This window comes from Sturnira hondurensis, unplaced genomic scaffold (genome assembly GCF_014824575.4).
Source record: "Sturnira hondurensis isolate 20B ecotype Veracruz unplaced genomic scaffold, ASM1482457v3 Scaffold0018525, whole genome shotgun sequence".
NCBI classification, from domain to species: domain Eukaryota; kingdom Metazoa; phylum Chordata; class Mammalia; order Chiroptera; family Phyllostomidae; genus Sturnira; species Sturnira hondurensis.
The window spans coordinates 3,592,285-3,618,028 of record NW_028091156.1 but is presented as its reverse complement, the minus strand read 5'-3'; the positions used below and the strand labels follow the sequence as shown (position 1 = coordinate 3,618,028).

Sequence of the window (25,744 nt, the reverse complement as noted above, 5' to 3'; positions counted from 1 at the left end):
TATTTTAAAATTTGTTGAGAGTTGCCTTATTCATGACTGCTCTTCAGACTGGGTAATTTCAACAGCTCCATCTTCAAATAACTTACCTTTTTTTCTGTCTGCTCAACTTTGTTGATCGATGTCTGGGTTGAATTTTTTATTTCAGTTGTATTTGCAGCTCCATGATTTCTGTTTGGTTCCTTTTTCTGCCTCTGTCCCTTTATTTATATTCCCTACTCATTCTCATTTCTTTTAGTTCTTTGGCCATGATTTCCTTCGTCTCTTTGTGCAGTTAAAGACTTTTGTCTAGCATGTCCGGTGCGCAAACTTCCTCAAGGATGGTTTCTCTCAGTTGATTTTATTCCTTTGAATGGACTGTGTCTTCACGCCTTGAGATTATTTGTTGGAAACTAGACATTAGTAAAAACAGCCACCTTTTCCAGTCCTTGCAGACCTGCCGTGTGCTGGGGTCGTTCTTCACTGGCGAGCTGGCCCTACTCTGTACATAGGGCCTTCGGAGGTTTGTTACACGTCTCCATCCACAGTCTCTTGTCTTAAGCTTCTGTGAGTCCAGAGTCTTGCAGTTTTTACAGTGTCTGCCACTTTTTCCAACTGAGATCCAAGATGGGTGGCTGGACCCCAGGTATTCAGGCGGCCCCCCAGAGCATGTCACAGAAGGTCTGCCTGGGTGCCAGTTCTGCCCTGAGGCTAGAAACGGCACCCTGCTCGCCCTCACCGCTGTACCCAGCCCTGGCTCCAGGCCCTCCGCCTCCCAGCTCACGTACCACGTTCCTGGGGGAGCACGATGGAATTTTTCTTCATTATTTTCCCAGAGATATCACTTGTAATATCTAGACTTTTTAAAGCAATATTTTATTACAATGGTTAATTTTAATGCGTCCATTTTGATTGTTCCTTGCAAACTGCTACCTTTATAGAGGAGCTGTCTTTGGAATCACAGATCTCTCCGAAGACTCTTTGGTTAGAACAATATAAAATATTAAGTAACCGTATCATAGTTAATGTCTTTAAAAACAACCACACCGGATTACTCTCAGATCGCAGGAAGAAAAGGAAAAGTGGATATCTGCGTTTTAAACCCCAGGAGTGTCACTCTCAGTGAGCTGTATGGACGCCTGGATCCTAACACCATGGAATGGACCGACGGATTATTGTCAGCAACAATTCGAAATTATGTGTATTTAAACACTGAGAGGGATTCAAAGAAAGATAACATTCACAGACTAAAGTCAAGAATCTCAGACTCATCTAATGTAAGTTTAATATGGAATGATTATTTTCATTTTGACTATTCTGGATTATTTCATTATTTATCTAAAGACAGATTAGCACCATTAAGTACTAGTGTGAGCATAAATTTAAAAATTATGATCAGTTAAGAAAGAAAAATTATGAGCTATAAAAATAAACCAGAAAATAAGCCATTGTGTTTTAAAATGGTCAGTAAACAATAAAGTTAGTGATGCTGCTTTTACAGGAGCACAGGGGGATTAAGGGGTGACTCTGATGCCCCAGCATACCTTACACGTCACTGATGTACAGAAATGCTTTAATAGAAAAGCAAACGAAGTATTTGATGCGAAATTCACCAGAGAATAAATGCGAATAGCAAAACAAAATTTGAAAGGTGGTATTCTCATCGGCTTACCAGTATATTTCATCAGCTAAACTGTATTAATAAAAAACATATGTGAAACCAAACAGATTAGCGAAGTTTTTTTTAAATAGAAAAAATAAGACTCCATGATGACAAGGTTGTAAAATAGGGAAGTTCCCACAGGTTTGGTGTTCCCCCCTCCTGCTGTCAGTGGGAAGGGAAGCGGGTCCAGGCAGCTGATGACCTCTTACCCCCTTTGGGGAATTAAATAATTAAGCCCCTCCCCCTCCCCCGATCAGGAAGACTTCAGTAGGAGCATCGGTCAGAACTTCTGAGAGACTGGTGTGACCACAAGCCGGGTTAGACTCACCTGGGGAGCGTAGTAACACGAGAACTCCTGGGCTGCTTTCCAAATGTATTCAGTCCGAGCTGCCCAGGATGAGGTGTTGGAATCTGTGAGTGGACAGACCCCCAGGCCAGGGCGTTGCTGCGCAGCCTGAGATTTTCAGTGTGTCCTGATGGGAGGTCTAGGACAACGTCCCACCAAAATGTCAGCTGTGGTTGGTTGGTTTAGAGATGGTGGCAGTTCAGAGAACTCCTGCTTTCTTCGTGCTTTGCTGTTTTAACTGAGTATTACATAACAGGCATGTACACCTTTCTGGGGAAAAACTAAAAAGTATTTTCTACAAGAAAATGGCCCGTAGTCCCAACAGTTACATCATGCTGCGGTGATTACGTATCGGTCTTTTCAGCTATGGAAGCTTCTGCCTTTCGTATTTTTATCACACACAAAAGCATATTGACATACAATTTCTCGTAGTTGGAACACGTGATCAAATAAACATCTAAACATTATTGATTCCTTATTCCAGGTTTTCCAACTTCCTATCTCTGATGAGGCAGATGTAGATGATAATGTTTTCAAGGAGATGGAGAAAGATGGTAAAACTACAGAAAGTGAGAGTAAGTGCTGTAATTAAATGTAATGAAATGATTATTGAATGGAAAAGACACACTGAACCAACCTGAGCTCTGTTTATATTTGTAGAGCATTTTTGATGAGAGTGATACTTTGTTCTCCTGTTGTTTTCCCCTCGCGAGCACCTTTAAAATTTGAATAATCTCGCCACGTGCTATATAACAGCACGTGCATATATAATGACATTGTGTAAATACGAGGGCTGTTAGCTTATAAAGCCCTTTTGGCTCATACCAGGTGGACGTCACAGGTAGAAATAAATACCGCGTGGGACGCAGCAGTGGCGAACTACCGCAGCGCTGCCTCCAAAGTGGGGTCCCAGGCCCGTGCACGCGCCTCGAGCACAGACGACTCACTTGAATAGCACCCCGACCCTGATCCGCTTTGCCGGCCGCTGGGGGACAGAGATGCGCCTGACGGGGTCCCTGTTCCAGAGGGGCGGGCCATCTCCTGCAGGACCCCGACCACTGCTTGCACTGCACCCCGGCGAACCTCAAATCAACCTCCCCCTGAAGGACAGTTCTGTTCCAGACTTTGGAAGAGACGTCAGCTGTTGCTCCTACTTCCCCAGGACTACCGAAGTTCGGGGTGTTACTTGTTGACATTCGTACAGTGTTGGGGCACAAGTTTCCTTCACAGGGTCTTAAGGAAACCCCCCAGGCAGCTGTTTTGGCCATCGAGGGCCCATCCCTGCAGCTCCTCCTCTCCTGTTCTTCGGGGCATTTCCGTGTCTTTGAAGTGGCTCACTGCTCTCTCTCTCCAAAGCGACCCGTTCATGCCTCCCCCCGTCCTGATAGATTTTCTAAAACTCCAGAGCAAGGCAGCGGGTCCGGAGTGCAGAAAGCGGGTAAACGGGCTCCCACTGTGGAAGAGCACTCTGGAATCGTCTGTCTGGTTCTTTATTCCGAGAGCATCTATCTCCCTGTCCCATTTCCCAGAGGCCGAGTCTCCCCAGAATGTTCCCTGGTGGGGGTGGGAGGGGGAGTGCGAGGCGTACCCTGGAAAAGATACGTTCATGCCTCTTTCTCTTACCCACATTTTACAGGCCAGTTATACAATTCAGCTGCCTAAGATTACGGAAACAGTGTTCAAGGCCTTATTAAGTATATGGTATGACTGTTTACTTCATAGACTTTAGAGACTGTATATAAACACATTTCCTCTGATGATTTCTAGCGTATCATTTCTAATCTTCATTAGAAAGCACTTTCTAAATAAAACGAGTATTTGCGAGGTCGTAGCAAGAGAAGACCGGGGCTGTTCCCAGCTGCATCGCAGATACTTTCCTCGCAGGTCTGGACTGGCAGTGGGTGGTCTTGGACGGCCCGGTGGACCCCTTCTGGGTGGAAAATCTCAACCTGATGCTGGATGACACCAGAACGCTGTGCCTGGCGAACAGCGAGAGAATCGCTTTGACCAAAAAGATTCGGGTGATTTTTGAAGTGGACAGTCTCTCTCAGGCCAGTCCCGCCACCGTCAGCCGATGCGGGATAGTCCACATGGTAAGTCTTCAGACTCGAAGGCCCTCACAAAGAAAATGCATTGTTTCGGGTAACCTCTGGTCATTGCCTCCCGCCCTTTTCACTGTTTGTTCTATGGGGACCCACAGAGTGATCCCAGCAGTTAAAGGTTTTGTGTCCCCTAAGGTGGATACGAATGTACTTACCGTCGTCACTACTTCTCAGTGACAGGAATATTAGCGTTTTCCACGGCACTGAGAACCCAGTGCTTTCAGTGGATGGGCGAGGCTGCTGGCGGGGGCTGTTTTCCCACAGAGGGGAGATGGGCTGGAGCTTTTACACCCACTGCACGCACCCTGCAACTCGGGGCACAGGCTTCCAAGGGCATCGAGGAGGGAGAAGGCACAACGAAGAAGAATCGCTTTCCATCCATGAAATTCAGCACCCGCCACTGGTAGCCCCAGTTAACTCAGTTTACGAATGCCGCTAAGTACAGTGCTGACTTCCTGGGTGAGCACTTCCTCTCGCCACGTGGGCACGCAGCCCCCACACACGCCCCGCACGCTCTCTACCCACAGTGCCCCAAACGCTTGTTGACTTGTAGGACCTGCGTTCAAAGTCACAGGGACTTCAGAGGAGGGTGACTCTTTAAGCTTTTCTGATCACTTGCCCTTTTAATGAATGATGATTCTAGCGGTAAATGAAAGAGAAAGTAAGAAAGCCGGGGCACACTGTGTTTTGTATTTACGAAAGATTGTCTTGTGCTTTTTGTTGCTAGGATCCTGTTGATCTGGGCTGGGAGCCTTATGTTAAGTCATGGCTTTCGAAAACTTCTAAAATTATGAGTCAGTCGGGAGTGGACTATCTTGATTTCTTGATTCAAAACAGTGTCAGAAGTGGACTGGAGTTTATAAAGAAGCATCGGAAATTTCAGCCATTTTCTGTGCAAGATGTGACAATCGTGATAACCCTCTGCAGAATTCTTGAGGCTTTCTTTGAGTTCATGAGTAAAAATGGAGGCTTTGGACAAGGTGAGTTTTTCCTCCCCAAGTCGTGCTGATGGTGTTCTATCTTAGCTAGTCAGTGCTGTAACTTATCACCGCTTTTGGATTTTATAAAAGAAAGGAAACAACTCCAGGCCCTTTCAGTCTGTTTGTACCAAAAGCCAACGTGCACGTGGCACAAACTGGAAATCACTGACAGAGGAGTGTGCGAGGAAGTAGATCAGAATCACATAAGTGTTGGCCAGTCACGAAGGAAATGAATATAAAGAATCCTCAGAGGATCACTGTTAGGGAAGAATGTTTTTGCCATGTTTTAGAAACTCTTGGAGACATTAACAGCGGGGTTTCTGAATCCGTTCAGAAATCTTAGGTGCTCACACGCCAAGGCAGAGCCGTGGCAAGCGGTGAAGCACCTGGAAGGAGCAATGAAAGGGTTAAGAGAACAGTGCGGCATCATGGCCGGGGCCAAGAGATAAAAAGGTTAACAAAACAGATGCTGGCCATTTAAAATTGCTTTGCTCCAACTGTACCTACTTGCGCAGGGCACAAGCCTGAGCTTTCATTTCTCATAAGACCCTCCTATCCCCCAGAAATCTAGGCAGGAAAAAGTTTCCTTGTAGCTTTGCTGGGCCCACAGCCCAAGTTGCCCTAGTTCTCTCTTCATGGGGAGCCCCGTCAGGGCCCAGGGCCGATTCAGGGGTCTCATGGAGGCACCCTCCTCTCTGCGCGCAGGGCTCGTCCTCCCTGCTGCTCCTGGTTACCAGAGCCTGCCCTCCCCGCTGCACCCCCAGGGCAGGCAGCGCAAGCCCCTGCATTTACCCTTCTGTCTCTGACTTCCGTCTTTGCTTCTGGTTCTGAAGGACCTCCCTGTCTTTACTTTGAGCACTCCTGTGGTTCGTGGTGGTGGTTACATCCTAAGTTATTGCTCTAGCAGCCTGCTCTTAATTGCCACAGCTGGAGCGTGCTGCCACGTAAACTCTCACTAAGGTACTCACAGTATGCGTTGATTCAGCCTTTCTCGGTGATCCGCTTGGCAATATACACTACAAATGTCCCCAAATTCTAGTATTCTAGACATTTATGATAATCTCAGAAGTGTACAGATTTAGCACAAGGAGCTTTATAACAGAATTATTTATAATTATAAAAAACAGCAATCATCTGAATTCTAACAATAAGAGAATAGATTCATAAAGTATGATGCAACAATATCATGTTTCAATGGAGAGACACAAAGATAAGACATGAAAAAAGCAGAATGAGAAGTGAAGTATCTCCTTTAATTATTTAAGTTTAGATTTTAAAATATCCTATACTTAATATTTAAATATTTTATAAAAGACCATAATAAAATCCATCGATATTTAATAATTATCTGTGGATGGTAGAATTATGAGTGATTGTTATTTTCTTCTATATACTTTTTGTTATTTCTACCTGTTTTACAAGAATCCTATGTTATTTTAACAAAGAAAACGAATGTGATTATTTTGAAAAACTAAAAGGAAGAATGAATAATTATTCGTTCTTTACATTTCTCTGCGAAATGGACGACTTGAGCCAAAAAAGATGGGTGATGTGCTTAGGAAGGAGTCAGTTACCGGCACCTGTTGGGCAGTTGATTCCATACGTTTCTTTTTTTAAAAAATATTTTATTTATTTATCTTTAGAGGGGAAGGGAAGGAGAGAGGGAGAGAAACATCAATGTATGGTTGCCTTTCGTGCGTCCCCTGCTGGGAGTTGGCCTGCAGAGAACTGGCCTGCAACCCAGGCATGTGCCCTGACTGGGAATCGAACCGCGATCGTTTGGTTCGCAGGTCCGCGCTCAATCCACTGAGCTACACCAGCCAGGGCTGATTCCATACGTTTCTTACCTGAAAGCATTCAGGTTTCTTCTGCCATGCTCCGCTTGACCAGGGTCAGCTTATTACTTTGTGATGTGTACCGTATGTGGAGGTCGTCACCTGGGTGTGTTAAAGTTTTCTGGTGGCATTGTGGGGCCATCAGATTGAACGAAAAGTTACCGGAATAAAATGGAGGATGAAAGTATGCAGATTTATGCTGCAAATAAACGTGGATTGATTCAGACGACTGGAGGTACATCCTCTGCCCCTTTTTTCTTAGGAGAGTAACTCCCCCTTTGGCCAGGTGAGGGCAGTGTAAGACATTGCATGTAAAACTAAGACGCTCTGCTGTGAGGATTCACAAACTGAACCGTGTTGAAGAGCTGACCCTCGCTAGTGAATCAGCTGAACTTGAAGTCTGCTGTTGATTGTGGAAAAATATTCTCTCCTTTTTAAGGTGAAGATTTGAAGAACACTTCAACTGAGGAGAAAAGCTATTCATTTTCAAAAGTGTCTGTCAAATTCAAGGACATAAAAGAAAGGTCAGTTACATTCCTCCAACAGACATGTTTCAATACCTACTAGGTGCCAAACACTCAAATGCAAACAGAGTGACTTGTCAACCAATCAATACTTTTATGACTTTTGGATGTAATGTTATAAAGAAATCATTTTCTATTTTCTTTCAGCTTAGATAATGTCATATATCTAATACAAGATACCTAGATTTGTATGCTAAATTATATGACTAACATGAATACATTTGTCCAGACTGTCATATTTGAGAAAAAAATAGAATTGGTATGAATGTATCATATGAATCTGCCATTTATGAGATGAGAAATACTGAACCAGTTACCAGTATTTTTGAGCTTTGATTTTCTCATTTAATAAACTGGAGTGATGTGATGATACATAGAAAGTGCTTGGTGCATAGTAAGTGCTCAATAAACTATCATGTTAGAAATTTTTAAGTCTATCATTCTTCTGCCCGTTTGTAGGACAGGAAAGTAGCTGTTGAGGCCTTCCTACGCCTCGTTTTGGGTCCTCAAGACATTCATGTCATGGTTCCCTCTAAATGATAGAACATTCTGGACGTGGTTTTTATCTACCTGTCAACCCCACCTGCAGGTTCACATCTTGCTCGTCAGCGTCCTAGCCCAGACTTTACCATTGCTTGCCTGTACTCTTATAATAGACTATGAATTGCTTTCCTCAATTGTTCTAGTCCATTCTCAAATGGACAACCATATATTATTTTTAATTTTTATTAAATAGCAAATAGCCATAAAAGAATATGTGTAAAATGTGTGTGAGATAGAAATAACAATATACAAATATCCATACATACCAGTTAGTTGCAGGGAAAAAATGTTAACTTACCTTGAAGTCCCCTGTGCACCTAAGTTTTATGGTGTCGCATCATCTGCGATGAACGCCGTCTTGGGCTTTGTGCTGTGGTAGATTCCCACACTGTGCATCTCTCAACTCAGCCTGTTGTTAGTGGAGTCATCGTCCGTGTTCTGTGTCTCACGTTTTTGTTCAATGCCGTGTCCCTGTGATTGACGCGCTCTCACTGCTGACTAATAGCTCGTTGTGTACCTGGGTCCAGTGTATTTATCCATTGACGGACGCACAGGTTGTTTTCAGTTTTCATCATTACAAATGCTACTGTGATTGATGTGCTTGCACATACCTCCTGATATTTATATGCAGGAGTTTGGTTTTTTAAAAGAACACGAATTGGAATGTTCCCCTGGGTAGTCTTTAGTGACTTCCCGGGAGACTCGGAATGAAGGAAGAGCCCCGAGGCACAGCTTGCCTCCTAGTGTCTGCATCTGACCCTGTGTGTGCTTTGGTGACCCCCTGGGCTTTTCCCTTTTGGTTCCTCGCACTGGCCATGACCTTTGACCTCATGCTCTTGGCACATGTATCCCTTCTGCTCTGCGGCTCTTCCACCTCCGTTTGGCCAAATCTCACTCTCCAGGTCTCAGTTTAACTGCTTCGCCCTGGCAGAAGCCTGCCCTGGTTCCCACGGTCTAGGTCATCTCCACTGTTACTCTCTGTGGGGTGGCTGACTCTTTGCTCTTGGCTCTCAGCAGGGTTTACTGTTCATTTTCATGTTCTTGGAAGAAACATTTTCATGTTTCTTGGAAGTAAGGGGCCACCATGTTTGTTCCGTTTAGAGTGACTGATATAGAGCCAAAATTCAGTAACTATTTGCTGAATGAACTGTTACTGTGACTAGAAAGTACAAGTGCAGTTGTACACATGCGTCATACATTAGTGGTTGCCAATCCATTTCAGTTCAGTGAGGCATTTTTAGGATTTTTATAACACGAATAATTTTATGGTAATGCTAAGTCCTGAACTGCTTTAAGTGTTTTCAAGTCAGGTCCAAGCCTTGATTCGGTCCCACCCCCCTTGGCCTTTTCACTGTAGAAGTTCAAGGTCCCAAAGACCTGGCCCACCGGGGCTGACCCAGTTTGGAGAAGACTCTGCCCACACTCACATGCCCTGGCTTCCGCCCGGTGGAACCAAGTCAATGCTAGGACTTGGTTAAGAGGAATACATAGTGAATGACCGTTCGCTTGTGTCTTTCTGTATAAAATAGAATTATCTGATCCTCTTCCGAAAGGCAGGCAAACTCTCAGAGAGTAGATTGACCTACAATAAAAGTGAGTCATGCATCCTAAATAAATCAAAGGTGACTACAAATCTCTTGCTCATATGGTGTTTTGAAAAGAAAAATAGTAGCAGTGATTTACATGACTTGCCAAAGGAAAATTATACATTAACTTAAAATGCTTTTATGTCAACACTTAACTATTGTAATTTTTAGTAAGGAAACTTTGATATGATACTGAAATAAGTTAGCCGAATGCTTGCTAAAAATTTTAACCTTCACCCCCCCAGAGTTGTCCCCTCCAGGGCTGAGAACACGTGGTATCTGGAGAAGCATCCTGATAAACTGAAGATAATGATTCAGAAGCTCTTCGTATTTGCATTCACTTGGGCATTTGGAGGAACTTTAAAACGTGAAGACGAGCATGAAAATGATATCCTGTTGTATTCCAGGTTTGAACCTACTTCTCTCACGAGAGTGACCTACGATTTTGATGACCTTGTTCATGAATTGTTTGAAAACAACTCAGAAGTAGGTAAGTTCCGGGAAGGAAAAGGCATAATTATGCTTGCTTTAGAATATTAATTTGAAACTCTTTTTTGTGAGTTTTTTTATTGTTGTTCAAATGCAGTTGTCTCCATTTCCCCCCCATGACTCTGCCCTGCCCCACCCTCGATCCTGCCTCCCTTTGGCTCCGTCCGTGGGTCCTTTATACAAGTTCCTTGACGAGCCTTCCCCTGCTTTCCCCGTTACCCCCTCCCCCCTCCCCTCTGGTCACAGAAGCCAGGTGGTGAAAGACAAATACCATATGATCTCACGTGTAAGTGTGTAAGTGGAATCTAATCACCAAAACAACCAAGCAAGCCAAATAGAACCAGAGACATTGAAATAAAGAACAAACTGACAGTAAACTTGAAACTCTTTATGGCTGGCTTATATTGATTCGGCCCATCTTTTAAAAGGTGAACATTAAAGGTACAAGAGGGTTCATAAATACACTCCAGCACCCTTTCTCCAATAAAGGGAGCAGGAGAACGCTGGCTTCCTGGTTGGGTCTTGTTGCTCCAGGTAAGTCGGGTAGGGCAGAGCCGAGGCAAAGCCACGAGAATGGGAGCCCAGCCGCGAGCCCAGCCGCGAGTCCAGCCACCATGTCGCCGGGTCTGCGATACACAGACCACCGTGTGGCAGAAATTTCCATAGATGGGTACAGTTTCCGACTTCTTTTTCTCTTCTAAATTATTTTTAAAGCCTTAGATTTCTCTACCGTTTCTGTTTTTCAAAACAGTTCTGGTAAGTAGCATCCACCCTAATCCTTAGGAAGAGTCAACTTCCCCAATTAGCTGTTACCCATTCAAGGGACTTTGAACAGATAATGCATCAAAGAGAGACGATATGTGGACCGTGGATGTATCTGTCATGTAAAGATGGGGCTAAAAACGCGGCCAAAGGTACACACCCCACTGGTTTGTCTGTGCAGCTCTGAAAAAATGTCATGTGGGGTTATTTGTAAAAGTTCCACTTACGACATCTGTCTTGCAAAGGTTTTATTTCCTATGGAAATTAACTTTTAATATCAAAGATAACATTTGGCATTTGTATAGTACAAGGACTGTTCTGTATCCATAAAAAGGAAAGAAATCCGCTATAATGACAACAGGGTGGACTTTAAGGACACCCTGCTACGTGACATAAGGCAGACCTTAAATGAGGGACCCTGAAAAGCCAGGTGCTGAGTTGGGGGGTGGGGGATGAGGAGGTGCTGGTTACTCAGGACACACTTCCAGCTACGAGATGCTGTAAAGAAGTTCTGAGGATTTAATGTGCCTCACGGAGGCCCTAAGTAATAACATTTCGTTGTATATTTGGACGTTGCTAAGAGAGTCGATCTGAAATTGTTCTCACCAACAAAAAAGGCCATCGTGAGCGGTGATGGAGGTGTAACTGACCTCTTTGTGGTGATCATCCCACAATCCATGGTTGTATCAGATTGTCACATTTTACACTTTGAACGTACACAGTATTTGTCATTTGTATCTCAGTAAAGTTGGAAAAGGCAAAAATTTTAAGCCAATAATACCAGGTGCTAGTGTGGAGCCATAGTAACAGGAACTTTCATATATTTCTAATTTTAAGGTGAAAAGATACAGCCACTCCAGAAAGCAACGTGGCAGTTTCTTAAAAGGTTGAGTGTTTACTTGCCATCGACCCGACATGTTACCTCTAGATATTTATTTAGAGAAATAAAAACTTGTATTCACACTAAAACGTACACACAAATGCTCATGGCACAGTTACTCATAGTGGGAAGAAATGGCAACAACTCAAATGTCCTTCAGTGGGCAAACGGGTAAGCAAATTATGATACATCTACACAATGGAATACTACTCAGCAAGAAAAAGAAATTAACTATTGATGAGTAACGAGGAACAGTATGGATCTCGAATGCTTTATGCGAGGTGAGAGAGCTCAGTTTCGAAAAACTAGGTACTGTATGACGCGACTGACACGCCATTCCGGGAAAAGCAAAACGTGCAGACAGAGGACCTGTGAGTGGTGGCCGGGGGTTGGTTTGCTGGGACAGTCTCAAGGCCAAAGGAGCAGCAGGGGGCGTTCTCCGAGGTTTTAGAATTGGTCTGCATCCGCTCAGCATGGCGGTTACGACAATACATGCGTGTGGTAAAAGACTCGTAGGACTCTGCACCCCCCAGAAGGTGAATTTTGCTGTATGTAAATACTTCATAAACGATTCAGAGGACTGTATCAGCTAGTAACACCTTCCTTCATATGGTGAAAATATGACTAGATTCTTTTGCTTTGCTTATTTGGTGTTTTCCAGAATCTATTAAGAAAATTTGTTAATTTTCATAGTAAATATAATTTGCAAATAAGTATCAAAGCTCTCTAATTTGATGGTGTGACCACAACCATATGTGTGGCATTGTCTTTTGATAATACCCCACACATGGTAATAAGCAGGACTTCTGGGTAAGATTTCAAAGGATACCAGGTCATGATTCCCCTTGCATTCTAGATGCAGAAAAAAAGGCAAAAAGCTAATAAAACGTGATATCATCACGTTTGATGATAATCATTTGCCCAAATGATATCAAATATCATTTGCCTTTATACAACTAAAGACTAGAAGAAAATATAGGCTCGTTTTATACATTCGGATATACCCGTGGTGAATTTTTATTATTTCTGGTTCAACAGTCAAATCTTTCAAAGAGAGATCATATTGTTCATGAAACATTTCATAAATGAACCCCATTCTCACTTGGATTTCTTGGTATTTCTCTGTTTGTTCTTTTCAAATGCAGGCATTAAGCTGCCACCTGAAAAACACTCTGTCTTTGGGTATTTTGTGGACCTGCAGCAAGGCGAATTCATACCGTGGTCAGAGCTGCTTCCCAGTGTTCAGACACTGATCCAGAGAGGTAAGGGCTGTTGCAGGAATCACACTTGGACTCCTCTGGAACGTGGGGAACACGCTACCTGTGAAAGCCGTTCGTCAGCGACTGTGGGCCGATGAATCCCGAGTCTGCGCAGGAGCCAGTTCAGGTCTACAGGGCGGACGAAGGCAGTTACAGTTGTTCACACGGAAAGTAACACAATGATGAGTACACACTACAGGATTAAACTGTTTTGTGTACTCACAACTGTAAGTCTACTCTTGCCTTACCCTGCGTGTTCACGAAATATGCTTTAAAAAAAAACCTTTCAATATTGCTTTCCAAGAAATACTGTGTTTGGAATGTGTTTGAGTCAGTCGTACATTGAAATAGAACAGTTGATTGAAAATCTTACCCATGGGAATATTTATTACTTTGTTTAGCGGTGATTATGGAAAAGAGAAAAGGGAGATGGCCTCTTCTAAAAACAGGAAAAACTACACTTGATTGTAAAAAAAACTGTAAGTTAGAACAGAATAATCGTCGTTTGACAAATATTCACACGTGCCATAATGTTTTTATTCTCTATCTTCTACAAAAAAACTAGAAAAAAAGGATATGGAAAATTGTGGTACTTTGAGAGCTTGGTTGAAGTTTAAGGCAGGAACTTAATGATCTTGCTGCATGCAGATTTCTTTCAAATATAAGCAATTCAGTATGCAAATTGAATTAAATTGCATTGAGGTTAGGTTTCACTCATCACATAACTTCAAACTTTGGTTATAATTTGAACAGAAAACAGAGCTGTTGGAATCATAAAGTATGTAAAAGTTCTGCCTCTAAATTAGCTTCGGTTGGAAATGTCGAGGTTCTATTATACAATATGTATTGTAGTAATATATTGGGGGTGATCATATTTACCGAAAACCTATGAATCGTTTATCATATGTTACTGCTAACATTCGGTCATTTTTATCCTTAGCTTTTACCACTCCATGGAAAAAACGTAACCAAACACCAGTGCACATAATTCACTACCTTAGTTCACCACCCCCGTGGGAAACCGTTGGTGTTTTCTACCCAGTATGGGAGCCAGGCGGCTAGGACATAGGGATGAGAAAGAGACTGACCATTCATTGCATACCTTTGTGAACCTTTGAACTGTGTACCGTGTAAATGTAGTAGCTCTTCAGTCTTTAATTTAAAGAGGAGTGGATAAAAGATGAGGAAGGAGGCCATGTTGTATTCAGCCCTTCTGGGAGCTGTGGCCGCGTCGCGGAGGGTTGGGGTGGCAGTAGGAAGCTGGGAGATCAAGGAAGATTTGTTTTAGTTTTGGGGGATGTGTGTGTTTCATATAAAATTGCCTATATTCACCTGGTTTTTATTAACAAAAGTCAATTTCACATGTTTCAACCAATGAGAGCACTGGAGAAACTAGCACATGTGCGTTTGTACGATGGAAAATTCCAGTACAAAGAAAGGCTGATAATGGTCGGGGGAAGGGTTATCAAACAAGTGAAGGTCTTTACAAAAGGACTGCAGGGGCCTTTGGCAGGAAAGCCAGTTTCTTCATTTTTGCTGGTGGGAAGGAGGAGGAGAGGCCTGCGTTGCATACGGGGGCGATTGGTAGGTGTGGTGGCAGGAAGGTCAGAGAGCTCGCATGTGGGGGACCCGGAATGTGTGGCGAGTTCCCAGCTCAGAGTGTGAACGGAGGGGACAGTCGCCGAGCACAGCAGAGGTCCTCGGGCGCTTGCCGCAACTTCGGTTTATTTGTGTATGTCTAAATAGTCTCATAATGTTCCTACCTGTCCTTGAAGTATTCAGTACCGACCAAAGAGATGAAGTTAACATTTCTTTCTAGCCTGTTTGCACCCTTTTTACAATTTTAACTTAGGGACTTCGATGCTAGCTGGTCCTCAGGAATCTGGTGAGAACCTCTACAAGGTGACGGAGTGTGGCGAGAGCATTAACTTCATTGCTACCAGAGACACGAGATGCCTTTCTTTCCTCATAAGCCTCCTCCTAAAGAATTCCTGCCCTGTGCTTCTCACAGGTATTCACAATATTTAAGGAAGGAGAATCTCCTTAGAGATAGGAAGAGTCTGAGGAATCACCGTCTCACCATTTTATTTTAGAAGTCTGAAAAAAAAATGCCTTGAAAAGCTTCGTATGTTCCTCCCGACAGTATGTGAGGGCACACCTCTCCACAAGTTCACGGGCGCAGGACCTCAGAAGTCTTTTCCATCTTTTCATGACCCCACGGCAAACCTCAGTGGAGTCAGGGGCTAAGACACGTGTGGCCTCCATAGCCTGTGAGCTGAGGTCTTCAGAGAGCGCCTCAGACTGGTTTGCTTACGCTGGCACACATAACTGTGTGCAAAGAAAACATATAAGTAAATTGCCTCATTTCAAAAAAATTTACATAATCCCTCAAGCCAATGCTAAACCTTCTCAAAGGAATAATTCAAGACGGCTTCTGCTCTTCCTTAACATGCATCTCAGCCCACCCCGTTGCCTTTCCCAGGCTGAAGTCTGGCCGCCTCTCCCTGCAGACCTGTCCTCAGAGTCAGTACTCAGGCCGGCGAGGCAGGGATGCTGAGAGAAGCCACACTCTGCCCCAGTCTGGACTCAGGAGGTCCCCTTACTCCACGTATGGTGACGGATAAAGCCAGGACTCCCTGTTCTGCTGCAGTCGGGACTTTATTCCACCCCGCCCCCGGCCCCTACCCCAGACTGTCAGGGAAAATGAATTGTCTGTGGTGGTTCTGCTGTGCTGTGAGCCAGACCCTTTGCGATAGGCCTGAATGAACCCTATGCAAAAGTAATGGCCAACTCCTAATACACTCTCTGTAAGAGATGCAAATTATAGAAATCCTTTGAGAGGTGTTCATATCAACTGCTTGGTTTACCCACTTTTAACCACAGTTTTTTAAAAACAGAAGAGCAAAACCAGACTCTTCACGCAGTTTTCATGTGGAAGAAAATGTTACCGGTGCATTCGAATCTGTTAGTGTTTGCTCTTCTCCTCGCACGTAACTCTGACGTACTGTGTCTCCCCCTCTGCCCCCGCCCCCGTAAGGAGACTTTGGAGTCGGGAAGACGGCCACCATCCGTCAGATGCTTGAGAAGTTAGAAGGTCCAAGAGGGTTGGACGTCCAGTACGGGTCACTCCTAGGAGAAGTCCTCTTGTACAACGACATTAAAAAGTCAAGGTGGTGTGCCACTCTAAATTTGATTTGTCTGATAAAAAAGCATAGTTTGCTTTAGTATCTAAGTGTGCCTTGTTTCAAAAAGCAACTCTGTTGTATAAATATGCAGAAATATTGAAAAGAGGGGTTAAAAATCTTCCCTTTTCCAAAGTATTAACAACTAGATTAATTTCTTTAACTGAGAACATCTTATATTTACTTTAAAGATGACTAAATTTAATTTTTGATTTTTTTTTTACCTAACAAAGTGCAGATATAAACTGTTTTTCTTCCTGGGAAAAAGTAGATAAAAATACAAATTAAGTGTTCCACAGAATTGGTTTTGTTTCACTAAAATGTATTTCCTTCTTTTTTTAAACATTTTTTAAAGATTTTATTTATTTATATTTAGAGGCGAAGGGAAGGAGAGAGGGAGAGAAACATCAATGTATGGTTGCCTGTCATGTGTCCCTTGCTGGGAACTAGCCTGCAACCCAGGCACGTGCCCTGACTGGGAATCGAACTGCCAACCTTTGGTTCGCAGGCCTGTGCTCAATCCACTGAGCTACACCAGCCAGGGCAATATATTTCCTTCGTATCGAAAGCACAACCATGTAGAGAACTAAGTCTCTGTCATCGCGTGTGTCTCTGCGCTGTGCAAACAAAAAGCTCACATTTTGAAGGGAATTCTGGTTCTGTTAAAATAACAGAGAAGCCTGCTGCTGTCTGAATGCAGTGAGAGGCGGACTGTGGAGAGGCCCGTACCGGCCCTTCCCTCCACTCGCAAGACTCCTTGACCTGACCACCTGCGCCGGGTCTGCTGTCTCCCCAGAGCTCGTCCTCAGTCCTTCCACGTCTCCCTTCAGTGTCCTCCGGTCCCCACACCATCCCCCTGCTCCGACATCAGCTGCTTTGGACTGGAATCCCCTACACTGAAATAAGGCCTTAAAATTGCAGCGAAATCATTTTCGAAGCATTTAATGCAATAAGAATCATTCCATGTCTACATTATTATAATCATAAAGGGTAGAGTCTGAGAAAATTAGAATTTTGCTGTGTGTTCAGTATTTAAACTGCAGTGGATTTTAACAGCACAGAAAGGTAACCGAAGCAGGGGGCACACCTGGGAACAAAACCCAAATACAGCGAGCGTGCTTCCGTTGGCTGATCCGCCAGGCCAGACACCCCATACATAGCCTGGCCTCCTAGGAATTCGCCGGGTTTGTGTTTTAGAGTGCACGCCATGTTGCTAAATTTGGCTCTCAGTTCCGATAGTGGTGCTAATTTGATCTGTAAAAACTGTGAAGAGGAGAAGTGAATTTGTTTCTTCGTAGGAGATAGAAGTAAAATCAGCCACCCACTGATGCTTTCGTTTTATTGTGTTCATATGGCTCCTAAGGTAAATGAGCTAATACTGAATTCTGAAAATGTCTTGTTCCAACAGCCTGAGACAAAATATCAGCATCTTGCTCTCTGAAACTCATAAAACAGCAACTGGAAATCTAGGTGTGTATTACAATAGTTTGAAGACCTTCCTTCCCACAGCGGAGGGTCACATCTGCTTACCTTACCGGGAGGGGCTGGGGGCTCTTGGGTACCGGTGGGACCCCGGACCAAGGCCAGAAGTAACCGAGGGCAACCTCTGCCCACTCTGGTCCATGATGCTTACAGAAGTAATGCAGTGGGAAAGTTATGGTTCCCTAGTCCTCGAATCAGACTCTGCAACAGGAGCGCACACAGAGCCTCAAGAACTCCATCCGTGAAATTTCCGACATGGTAGCTCCGCTGCTGAAAAGGAAGAGATGGGGCGGCCCAGGGATGGCCGTGCGCAGGGGAAGGAGCCTGGCCTGGAGGCTCCTGCCGGAGGAGTCGTCTGGGTTCCTTTTCCTCTTCCGTTTCCTCTTGCTCCGGCCCCATCCTGAATAACCTTCTGATGACCCTCACTCAGAGAGCGTGTCCTCATTTCAGCGCCTCTGTGGGCGCCCCCAGTGCTGCTTTTACCTCTTCTGCGTGCAGTTTCGTTTAAAGAATAGCACGTTGCAAATCTAAACACGTTAAAGCAGTAGAAGTTACACATGTCTATTGTGCATAAATGAATAGAGGGTTGTTGGAGCTTTTATACTGTGGCCCTTGGCTGCGTTCCCCACGTAAAATTAAGGAAACATTTGGAACCATTTCCAAGTTGATGTTCCTTCCCTCAATGATCTGTTTGCAGACTGATTTCTTTAAAATTGACAACAGTATAGTAAAATTATATCATTTCCATACTTCTTAATACTTAGGATAAAGCAAACAATATTTTGAAAGTATTTCAAAATTTGTTTTTCTTTCCGTATTTGACATTATAGATAAGATCACTAAAGAGCCGGGGAAATCGGATGAAGTCTCATTTAAAAGTAATGACAGTGGTAAGGGAGTTACGGTGTCTACGATCAATTTTAACATCAAAACGACAGCTGCCAAAACCCAGGAGATGATTCTTAAGAAGTTAAGAAGGAGAACGAAAGACGCTCTTGGAGTGCCTAGAAGCAGCCGGGTAAACCACTTCTCAGACTGGTCGATTAACTGCTCACACTAAACCGATAACATGGCTGGTTTTAATACTGATACACAGAGAAACGCAAGTGTAATGTATACTCCTGAATGTGTAAATGTACTTTAAGTGGAAATTTTGGTTTTCGAATCACTGTAACTCATTTTTCAACATGATGAGTCATACTGATTCCATATTACTGAGGCCGAAAGAAGCTACTGGAATCTGAATCGAGCGTAAGCAGATAAGAAAACTGGAAAATGAGTTCGGTGCCAATTGTTTAGTCAATGTACACTCTACCACATTTTCTTCTTGCAAACATGGCTTGAGAACACAAGAAAAAGAGAAGTTTGTGGAGTCCACAGCCGGCCTTGTGTAAATCTGGACCAGGGCTCCTCTCTGGAAAGGGTGTCATGCGTTCCCTGTTCTTTCTTAGCCCCTGTGCCAGGCAGTCAGCAGCTGTCCCCGGGTTAAGCCAAACCCTCTGTCCCAATGAAATTCACGTCAGCGGTTCCCGTGCAGGAACATAAAACGAGCTCAGAGGCATTGATGAGAAGGCATCACGTGGGGCCCTGAGCGACAGCCGAGTGTGACCCCCTTGGCGGTCCGTTTCAGAGGCTTCGAAGGGTTTGCTTCAGATTTCCTCAATTTTAACCGAAGGTTTGGATGAGTTTGGTGGGTCTTTGACTAACTGGGCACATTTCAGGAACTTTGAAAAGGATAGCAGTTGTTCAAATCACATAAATTTAAAAGTGCAGGCAAGGGACATTTTGGTCAAAGCAGTCTGTCCATCACCAGTCTGTGATACAGAATGGGAAAATGAGTGTCTAAAATGGCATCGTAGTTACAGGTTAGGTAATTAGGTAACTCAAAACAAATGGCTACTTGTGTTTTTTAAATTTTTGCTTGTTTTACAAAAATAAACACAGTCTAAGAGGGCTAACGTACACAGAAATTATACTGGTAATCAGTACACTTGGAGCCATAATCTTTTCAAAAGTGCAAAGTAACACAGCTTTAAAAGTCGCAGCCGTGTCTGAATTTCCTGTGTCCATGACAACAGCATCTGTAGCAGAACTGTGCAAACCTAGTTCCTGGGACAGGCCTTATTCCCAAACCAGGTGCAGGGAAAGAAACACTCCACACCTAACACAGTGCCTTGCCCAAAGTAGGCACTGCGGAAGTAAATGTCGAGTGAATAATAACCACATCTGGTTTTTTGTAATAAGTGTGATTAGATTACTTTATCCAGCATCAAATATTCTGTAACTGTGAGTATTGTAGGTCTGTAGAGAATGCGTAGATTTTCTGCTATTTCGAAAACTTATTTTCTAAAATTGTATCAAAATAGAATTTGGTCTGCCACTTTTTAAAAGAAAAAGGATGTCATTACGTATGATTTTGTTTTTCACCATAGCATGATTAATATTCCTAATGCATAATTTAAAGAAAGGCAACACTGATTAATAGTTTTTAACCTTTTGTCTTCCTTAAGACTATAGTGTTCATTGATGATCTCAATATGCCAGAAACAGATGCGTGTGGAGCACAGCCACCCCTGGAATTAATCAGACAGCTATTAGATTTGGGAGGATTTTATGATACTAAAAAAGTTGCATGGAAGGTAAAATGCAGGTGTAATATCATTCGTTAACAATAAACTAAATATCTGTAACGATGTTGAGTGGATTAAGTGAGAAGTTTAGAGAACCTGGTGAAATGGATGTGTGGAGCCAAAAAGTTAACTATGCCAAATGCATCTTTGCAGTTGAGTGCAAGTCCCTGGGTTCGGAGGAATTCTACTTTTACTAGGATTAAATCTTTGTGAAAATTGTGAGTGTCTCCCATAGGTTTAGATTTCCATAGTGAGTCAGACTGTTCAGTGTGTCCGCAGTCAGTGCCTCTGGGAAAAGCCAGTCCCTGTGTAGGGCTGCTCGCGTCTTTCTGCTTTCAAGAACGTAGGTCAAGGATTTTCAGAAGTATTCCAAAGTCAAAAAGAAAAATCCCAAGAAGGGATTTCTGTGCATTTATGTTTGTTACACTGGCCCAAGTCAGAATGGCTTAAATGTTATGTGCTTCCTTCTCTGGACGCCTAAGCCCTGTGGTCCAGCCTGAGCTGACTTATCGCTGGACCCTCCTGGGCCTCAGTTCCTCTTCCGTGAAATTGTGCGGCTGCATCACCAAACAGTTTCATGTGTCCGGCAAACCTGGGCCCAGGAGCCTGGAGGACGCACGCTAGCTGGTGAGCGGCAGCAGCTCGGGTACCGTCAGCCTGTGACCCAGGCATGGACCCGAGCCCGAAGAATCGAGGTGCTGCCCACCCAGGGAGCGTCTAGGAGATGAGGGAAAAAGAGGAAGCGAGACATGGCTGGAACGCACAGCCCGAAGAAGCTCCCTGAAGTGACAAGAGATAGTGGGGCAGGCTTTTCGTGGGATTCTGTGTCCGAGGGCAGGGGCAGGGCTGTGAACAGCACCCTGTGGTGAGAGCATTGGGTTGTCCGAGGGGCTGCACCCGGCTCTGTGCTGCACCCAGCTCTGTGCTGCTGGGATGTCCTGAGACCTAAGGCGGCTGTTTTTCTGTAGCCAGGCATGTTCTCCGCCAAGGCCAGAGCTGGCTTTTCCGGAGACCCACTCCCAGCTCCTTCCCTGGCTTCTCACAGCCAAATCCTCTCTGGTGGTCCCGGGAGCAGATTGCTTATTGTCCAGGGATGGCTTTTGTGAAAATAGGCTATTTCCTGATGTCATTTAGAAAGCTTCCTGGGAGGAACATATCTCAAAATGACCTTTTAGGGGAGGGGCTTACTTCTAAGAAGAAAGATTTCCATGACCATCACAATTTTTGTTTAGCAGGGAATAATAAGCTTAATCTTTTTTTGCTTCAACATTTGAAATCTCTTGTCCACTTGGGGGAAATGGGAACACATTTCACTCTCTCTGGCTACATTTAGTTATGCTCCGTTTTCACTCTTCCCACAGAATGTTCAAGATCTGTCCCTGGTGGCAGCCTGCGTCCCTTCGGTGGGCATCAGGGACGTGAGCCCCCGCCTCCTCAAACACTTCTCCATCCTCGTGTTGCCGCATCCTCCGCAGAGCGCCCTGGGCACTATCTTCCAGGTCACGTGTCCAGCTTGTTTTCTACGGGAGAAAAACAAAACAAAACAGTGAATTCCATACTATCGGGGGAGGTGTGAGAACTTAAAACCACTGACATTGAACACAAACTATCTAAGATGATGAACTTTATCTTCTCACTCCATTTTCTGGCCTATTGTTATGATTTGTCTCTAAATATCAAACCTGTAGTTTAATGTGTATAGTAAACACATTAGTGCTTGTTTAGTGAATGTTTAAAATGCAGATCCCTCGAGCTTGTCCTCAGAGAGTCCGATTCACTGTATCAGGAGGGAGCTCAGGAACCCATTAGCAGGCATACCTGACTTGGGCCAGAACGGATTGAGTCTTTTCATTTTCTCACAGGATAAAAAGTAATGAGAGAAAAAATTCTGAATATCTTTTCAGAAAAATGGCTTCGGTTGAAATCTAGTTTGGTTAGATAACTATATCTCATGCAGGATTATTAAATTCTTATTTTTAAAGTGTTGGGGTGACATTGGTTCATGCAGTCATGCAGGTTTCAGGTGTACATTTCTATGACACATGACTGTCTCTTGCACTGGGGTGCCCACCGCCCAAAGTCAAACTGGCTTCCATCACGTGTTTGGCCCTAAATTTTTCAAAATTAAACATTTGCCTTTCTTCTTTCTCATATAAAATTTCAAGATCACCATATTTCACTATGTATGATGTGTACTTTTTGCCCAGATTTTTGAGGGAAAAATAAGGATGCAGCCCTGGCTAATGTGGCTCAGTGGTCGAGCGCTGGACTGAGGAGAAAAAGGGTTGCAGATTCGATTCCCAGTCAGGGCACATGCCTGGGTTGCCGGTCAGGTCCCCAGTGGGGGGCACGTGAGAGGCAACCACACACTGATGTTTCCCTCCCTCTCTTTCTCTCTCCCTTCCCCTCTCTAAGAAAATAAAATAAATAAAATCTTTTAAAAAATAAGAATGCACACTGTAAGTGGGTAGAATGATTGCATACCATGGTTATAATAATCCTGCGTCTGAGTGAGTGCACGTGTGAGTGCACGTTACATGCAGCAAAATGCAGTCATTTTAAACCATTTTTTAAAAGCACTTAGGAACATTGCAGGTGATCAATAATCAACACCTCAAAAAACCTGATGTAGAAAAGTGTATATCCATATACGAATCCAAGCTGAAATAATTGTTCTGTCATGTTCCGGTGTATTTCCTCTAGCAACACCTACCAGGGAGCGGGAACATGGAAGAATTCCCAGCACACCCGGTACACACACCAACGGCGCATAGTCACCAGAGAATGATACGTGCTTTTCAGTCATTCGACGAACTAGGACCCATGGAACTTTCCCCGATTTGTAACATCTAGAATGTTGTTTAACTGGTCTGCCATCTGTTTAAAGTGAACTATAATTACTGACATTCTAAGTAAAACGTACCCTCCACTGTAGCACACACATCTCCTTCTTTAGTAGGATCTGGCTAGGGACAGTCTGTGCTTAGCATTTTGGCAAACTGAATTACCAAATTTCTTTCTACAGGCTCATTTGGGAATCTATTTCTCCATCCACAACTTCACAGCTGACGTGCAGAAAAGTAAGGATCAAATAGTGTCTTGCTCTCTGGCCATGTACCATCACATGTGTCGGAGCATGTTGCCGACGCCAACAAAATGTCACTACATGTTTAATCTTCAAGATATGTTTAAGGTTTGTTTTAAAACTCATTCTCTAGCTCATGTTAATATTTAAGTCGAGGAAATGTTCTCTCACCGACCTGACCCTCTCCCTTCCTCTCTCGGTTGCCCTTACTTACTGGTGCTGTCAACATTCAATTGTTAAAAGGAGCCCAAAAGGAAACTCACATTGATTAGTGCTGCTCTTTGTCAGCAGCTTATTAAAGAAGCATTCGAACAATTCCCCGCCGAGAAGTCAGTGACAAACGGAGTGCCCGCTGGGGGTCTCAGTAGGGACAGGAGTGACGGGGTTACAAAGTAGATTTTGGTTTTGCTTTATTTCCGAGTTTTTGTTGAGACTGTGAAAACAGAAGCCTGTAGGCACTCACGGACAGGCTCAGAGTTGTCCCGGCCCCGGTTTTCACTCCAGGGGACGTTGCTGACAGTGCAGATTGGTCGTTGGCTTCAGTCACATGTGTGATTTCCTGAATTAAAATGTTAAGGAAAACAACTTATGAATTTGATCTTTCTCCACTGGCTATGGCTTTTTAGCCAAAAATAGCACATACTGTGTTCGAAGTGGTTTATAAGGGGTTTTTAAATGCAAATTAAGAATCTTGGAATAGAACCTCAAGAAGCACTTCGGGGCCCCCACCAGCCCCTGCATCTCTGTCAGCCCCGAGGTCCGGGCTCATGGCTTCCCATCCTGGCAGGGCCTCCTGCTTGGGCGTGGCTGGGGTGGGGATGGGGGGTCCTGAAACCATCTTCCCCCTAATGGGCAGATGTAGAAACCGTCACCTCGTACCTTGGATTACTGCTTCTATGTGTATGGAAACGTAAACCTACCAATACTGAGGTTTTGCTCCCATGCTTCCTGCTAACGGTGTAAAAAGTGTTGTTGTCGAATCCCTGACAGCTTCTCCTCGGGCTGCTGCAGGCCGACAAGGCCGTCATCAACTCCAAGGGCATGGCTGCTCTGCTCTTCGCCCACGAGGCCGCCCGAGTGTTTCACGATCGCCTCATTGAACGTGCTGAGAGAAGGCGTTTCTATCAGCTCCTTTCAGAGGAACTTGAGAATTACTTCCAGGTAGTAAAGTTGTATTTTAAAAATTATTTTAAATGGCGTCTGGGGCAAAAGTATTGTGTTCACATCACCTGTGTGGACATTTCTGTCATATTCATGAAAGGAAGTTTCACTTGAAGGCGAGTAAATAGGGATTAGGTAGGATGGAAAGGATAAGGTCTCGATGCCTTTGCTCCAAGGTTTGGCCTCCGCGGGGCCTCAAACTGCTCGTTTTCTCCCGCACCAGCAGGCGCGGGCGCACTCTGGACACCTCCGCAGTGTCCTCATCCCTCTCCAGCCCTTGATCTTCAGCTGAGCATTTCGTTGAACTTTGGACCTCTTGGTCCAGGTCCCGAAAGCCAGCGTTTCAGTAAACTGATGGACAGCAGAAGGGTTGTAACTGTTTGTTTTGTTGGAGGCTTCCTCTGCTGCGAGGGAGTCCCGCTTGTTTGTTTTGGCTTTTGTTTCTGTTGCTCAAAGGGACGTTTCCAAAAAGGTGTCACTCAGAGCGATACCGATGTCAGATAGTTTGTTGCCTGTGTTTCTTCTAGACGTTGTATGGTTTCAGGCCTCACATTCCAGTTTTTAATCCAGTTTAAGTTTATTCTCATGTGTGGTCTATGAGAGTAATTGAACAATAGAGAGAGTGTCATTACTCCAGTGTCTATTTTTACCTCCCTTGTCACAGATGAGTCAACCACAAAAATTAGGTTCATTTCTGGGCTCTCTTTCTGTTCCATTGATCTGTGTGTCTGTTTTTGGTACAAAACACAGACATGTTTTGATTATTATAGCTTTGATTATTATAGCTTTGTAGTATAGTTTGAGATCAGGAAGCATGATCTCGTGTAGGAACCTTCAACAAAATAAAAAGCCAACCTACTGAATGGGAGAATATATTCTCAAATGATAGATCTCCTAAGGGGTTGATCTCCAAAATATATAAAAAATACATACAAGACAATAACAAAAACCAAGCAATTTGATTTTTTTTTAAAAAGGGGGCAGGGACATGAAAAGACATTTCTCCAAAGACATATATTTAGCCAACAGACATGTGGAAAGATGCTCATCAGAGAGACGCAAACCAAAACCACAATGAGATGCCACCTCACACCTGTCAGAATAGCCATCATCAATAAATCAACAAATAACGTGTCGATGAGGATGAGGAGAAGAGAGAACCCTGGTGATAAGGCCTAAGGATGCATCTAGACACCTGCCCAGAACCAGTGTGGGCCCTGCTCCTAGCAACCTAGCAAGTGTGCTGTGTTTGTGTAAGT

At 44.0% G+C, this 25,744-nt stretch overlaps 1 protein-coding gene across 1 annotated transcript in view; it reads left to right on the top strand.

Moving 5' to 3' along the window:
- Nucleotides 1-25,744, top strand: part of DNAH14 (dynein axonemal heavy chain 14) — a 171,867-nt gene that overhangs the window by 85,666 nt on the left and 60,457 nt on the right. The window contains exons 36-50 of the mRNA XM_037069365.1: nt 1,038-1,253; nt 2,470-2,560; nt 3,870-4,078; nt 4,815-5,067; nt 7,342-7,426; nt 9,816-10,045; nt 12,832-12,948; nt 14,798-14,956; nt 15,983-16,118; nt 17,536-17,597; nt 18,440-18,627; nt 20,120-20,248; nt 21,601-21,738; nt 23,265-23,432; nt 24,315-24,485. Of these exons, the coding sequence (XP_036925260.1) occupies nt 1,038-1,253; nt 2,470-2,560; nt 3,870-4,078; nt 4,815-5,067; nt 7,342-7,426; nt 9,816-10,045; nt 12,832-12,948; nt 14,798-14,956; nt 15,983-16,118; nt 17,536-17,597; nt 18,440-18,627; nt 20,120-20,248; nt 21,601-21,738; nt 23,265-23,432; nt 24,315-24,485 (2,352 nt within the window). The remainder of the gene's footprint in view (nt 1-1,037; nt 1,254-2,469; nt 2,561-3,869; nt 4,079-4,814; nt 5,068-7,341; nt 7,427-9,815; nt 10,046-12,831; nt 12,949-14,797; nt 14,957-15,982; nt 16,119-17,535; nt 17,598-18,439; nt 18,628-20,119; nt 20,249-21,600; nt 21,739-23,264; nt 23,433-24,314; nt 24,486-25,744) is intronic.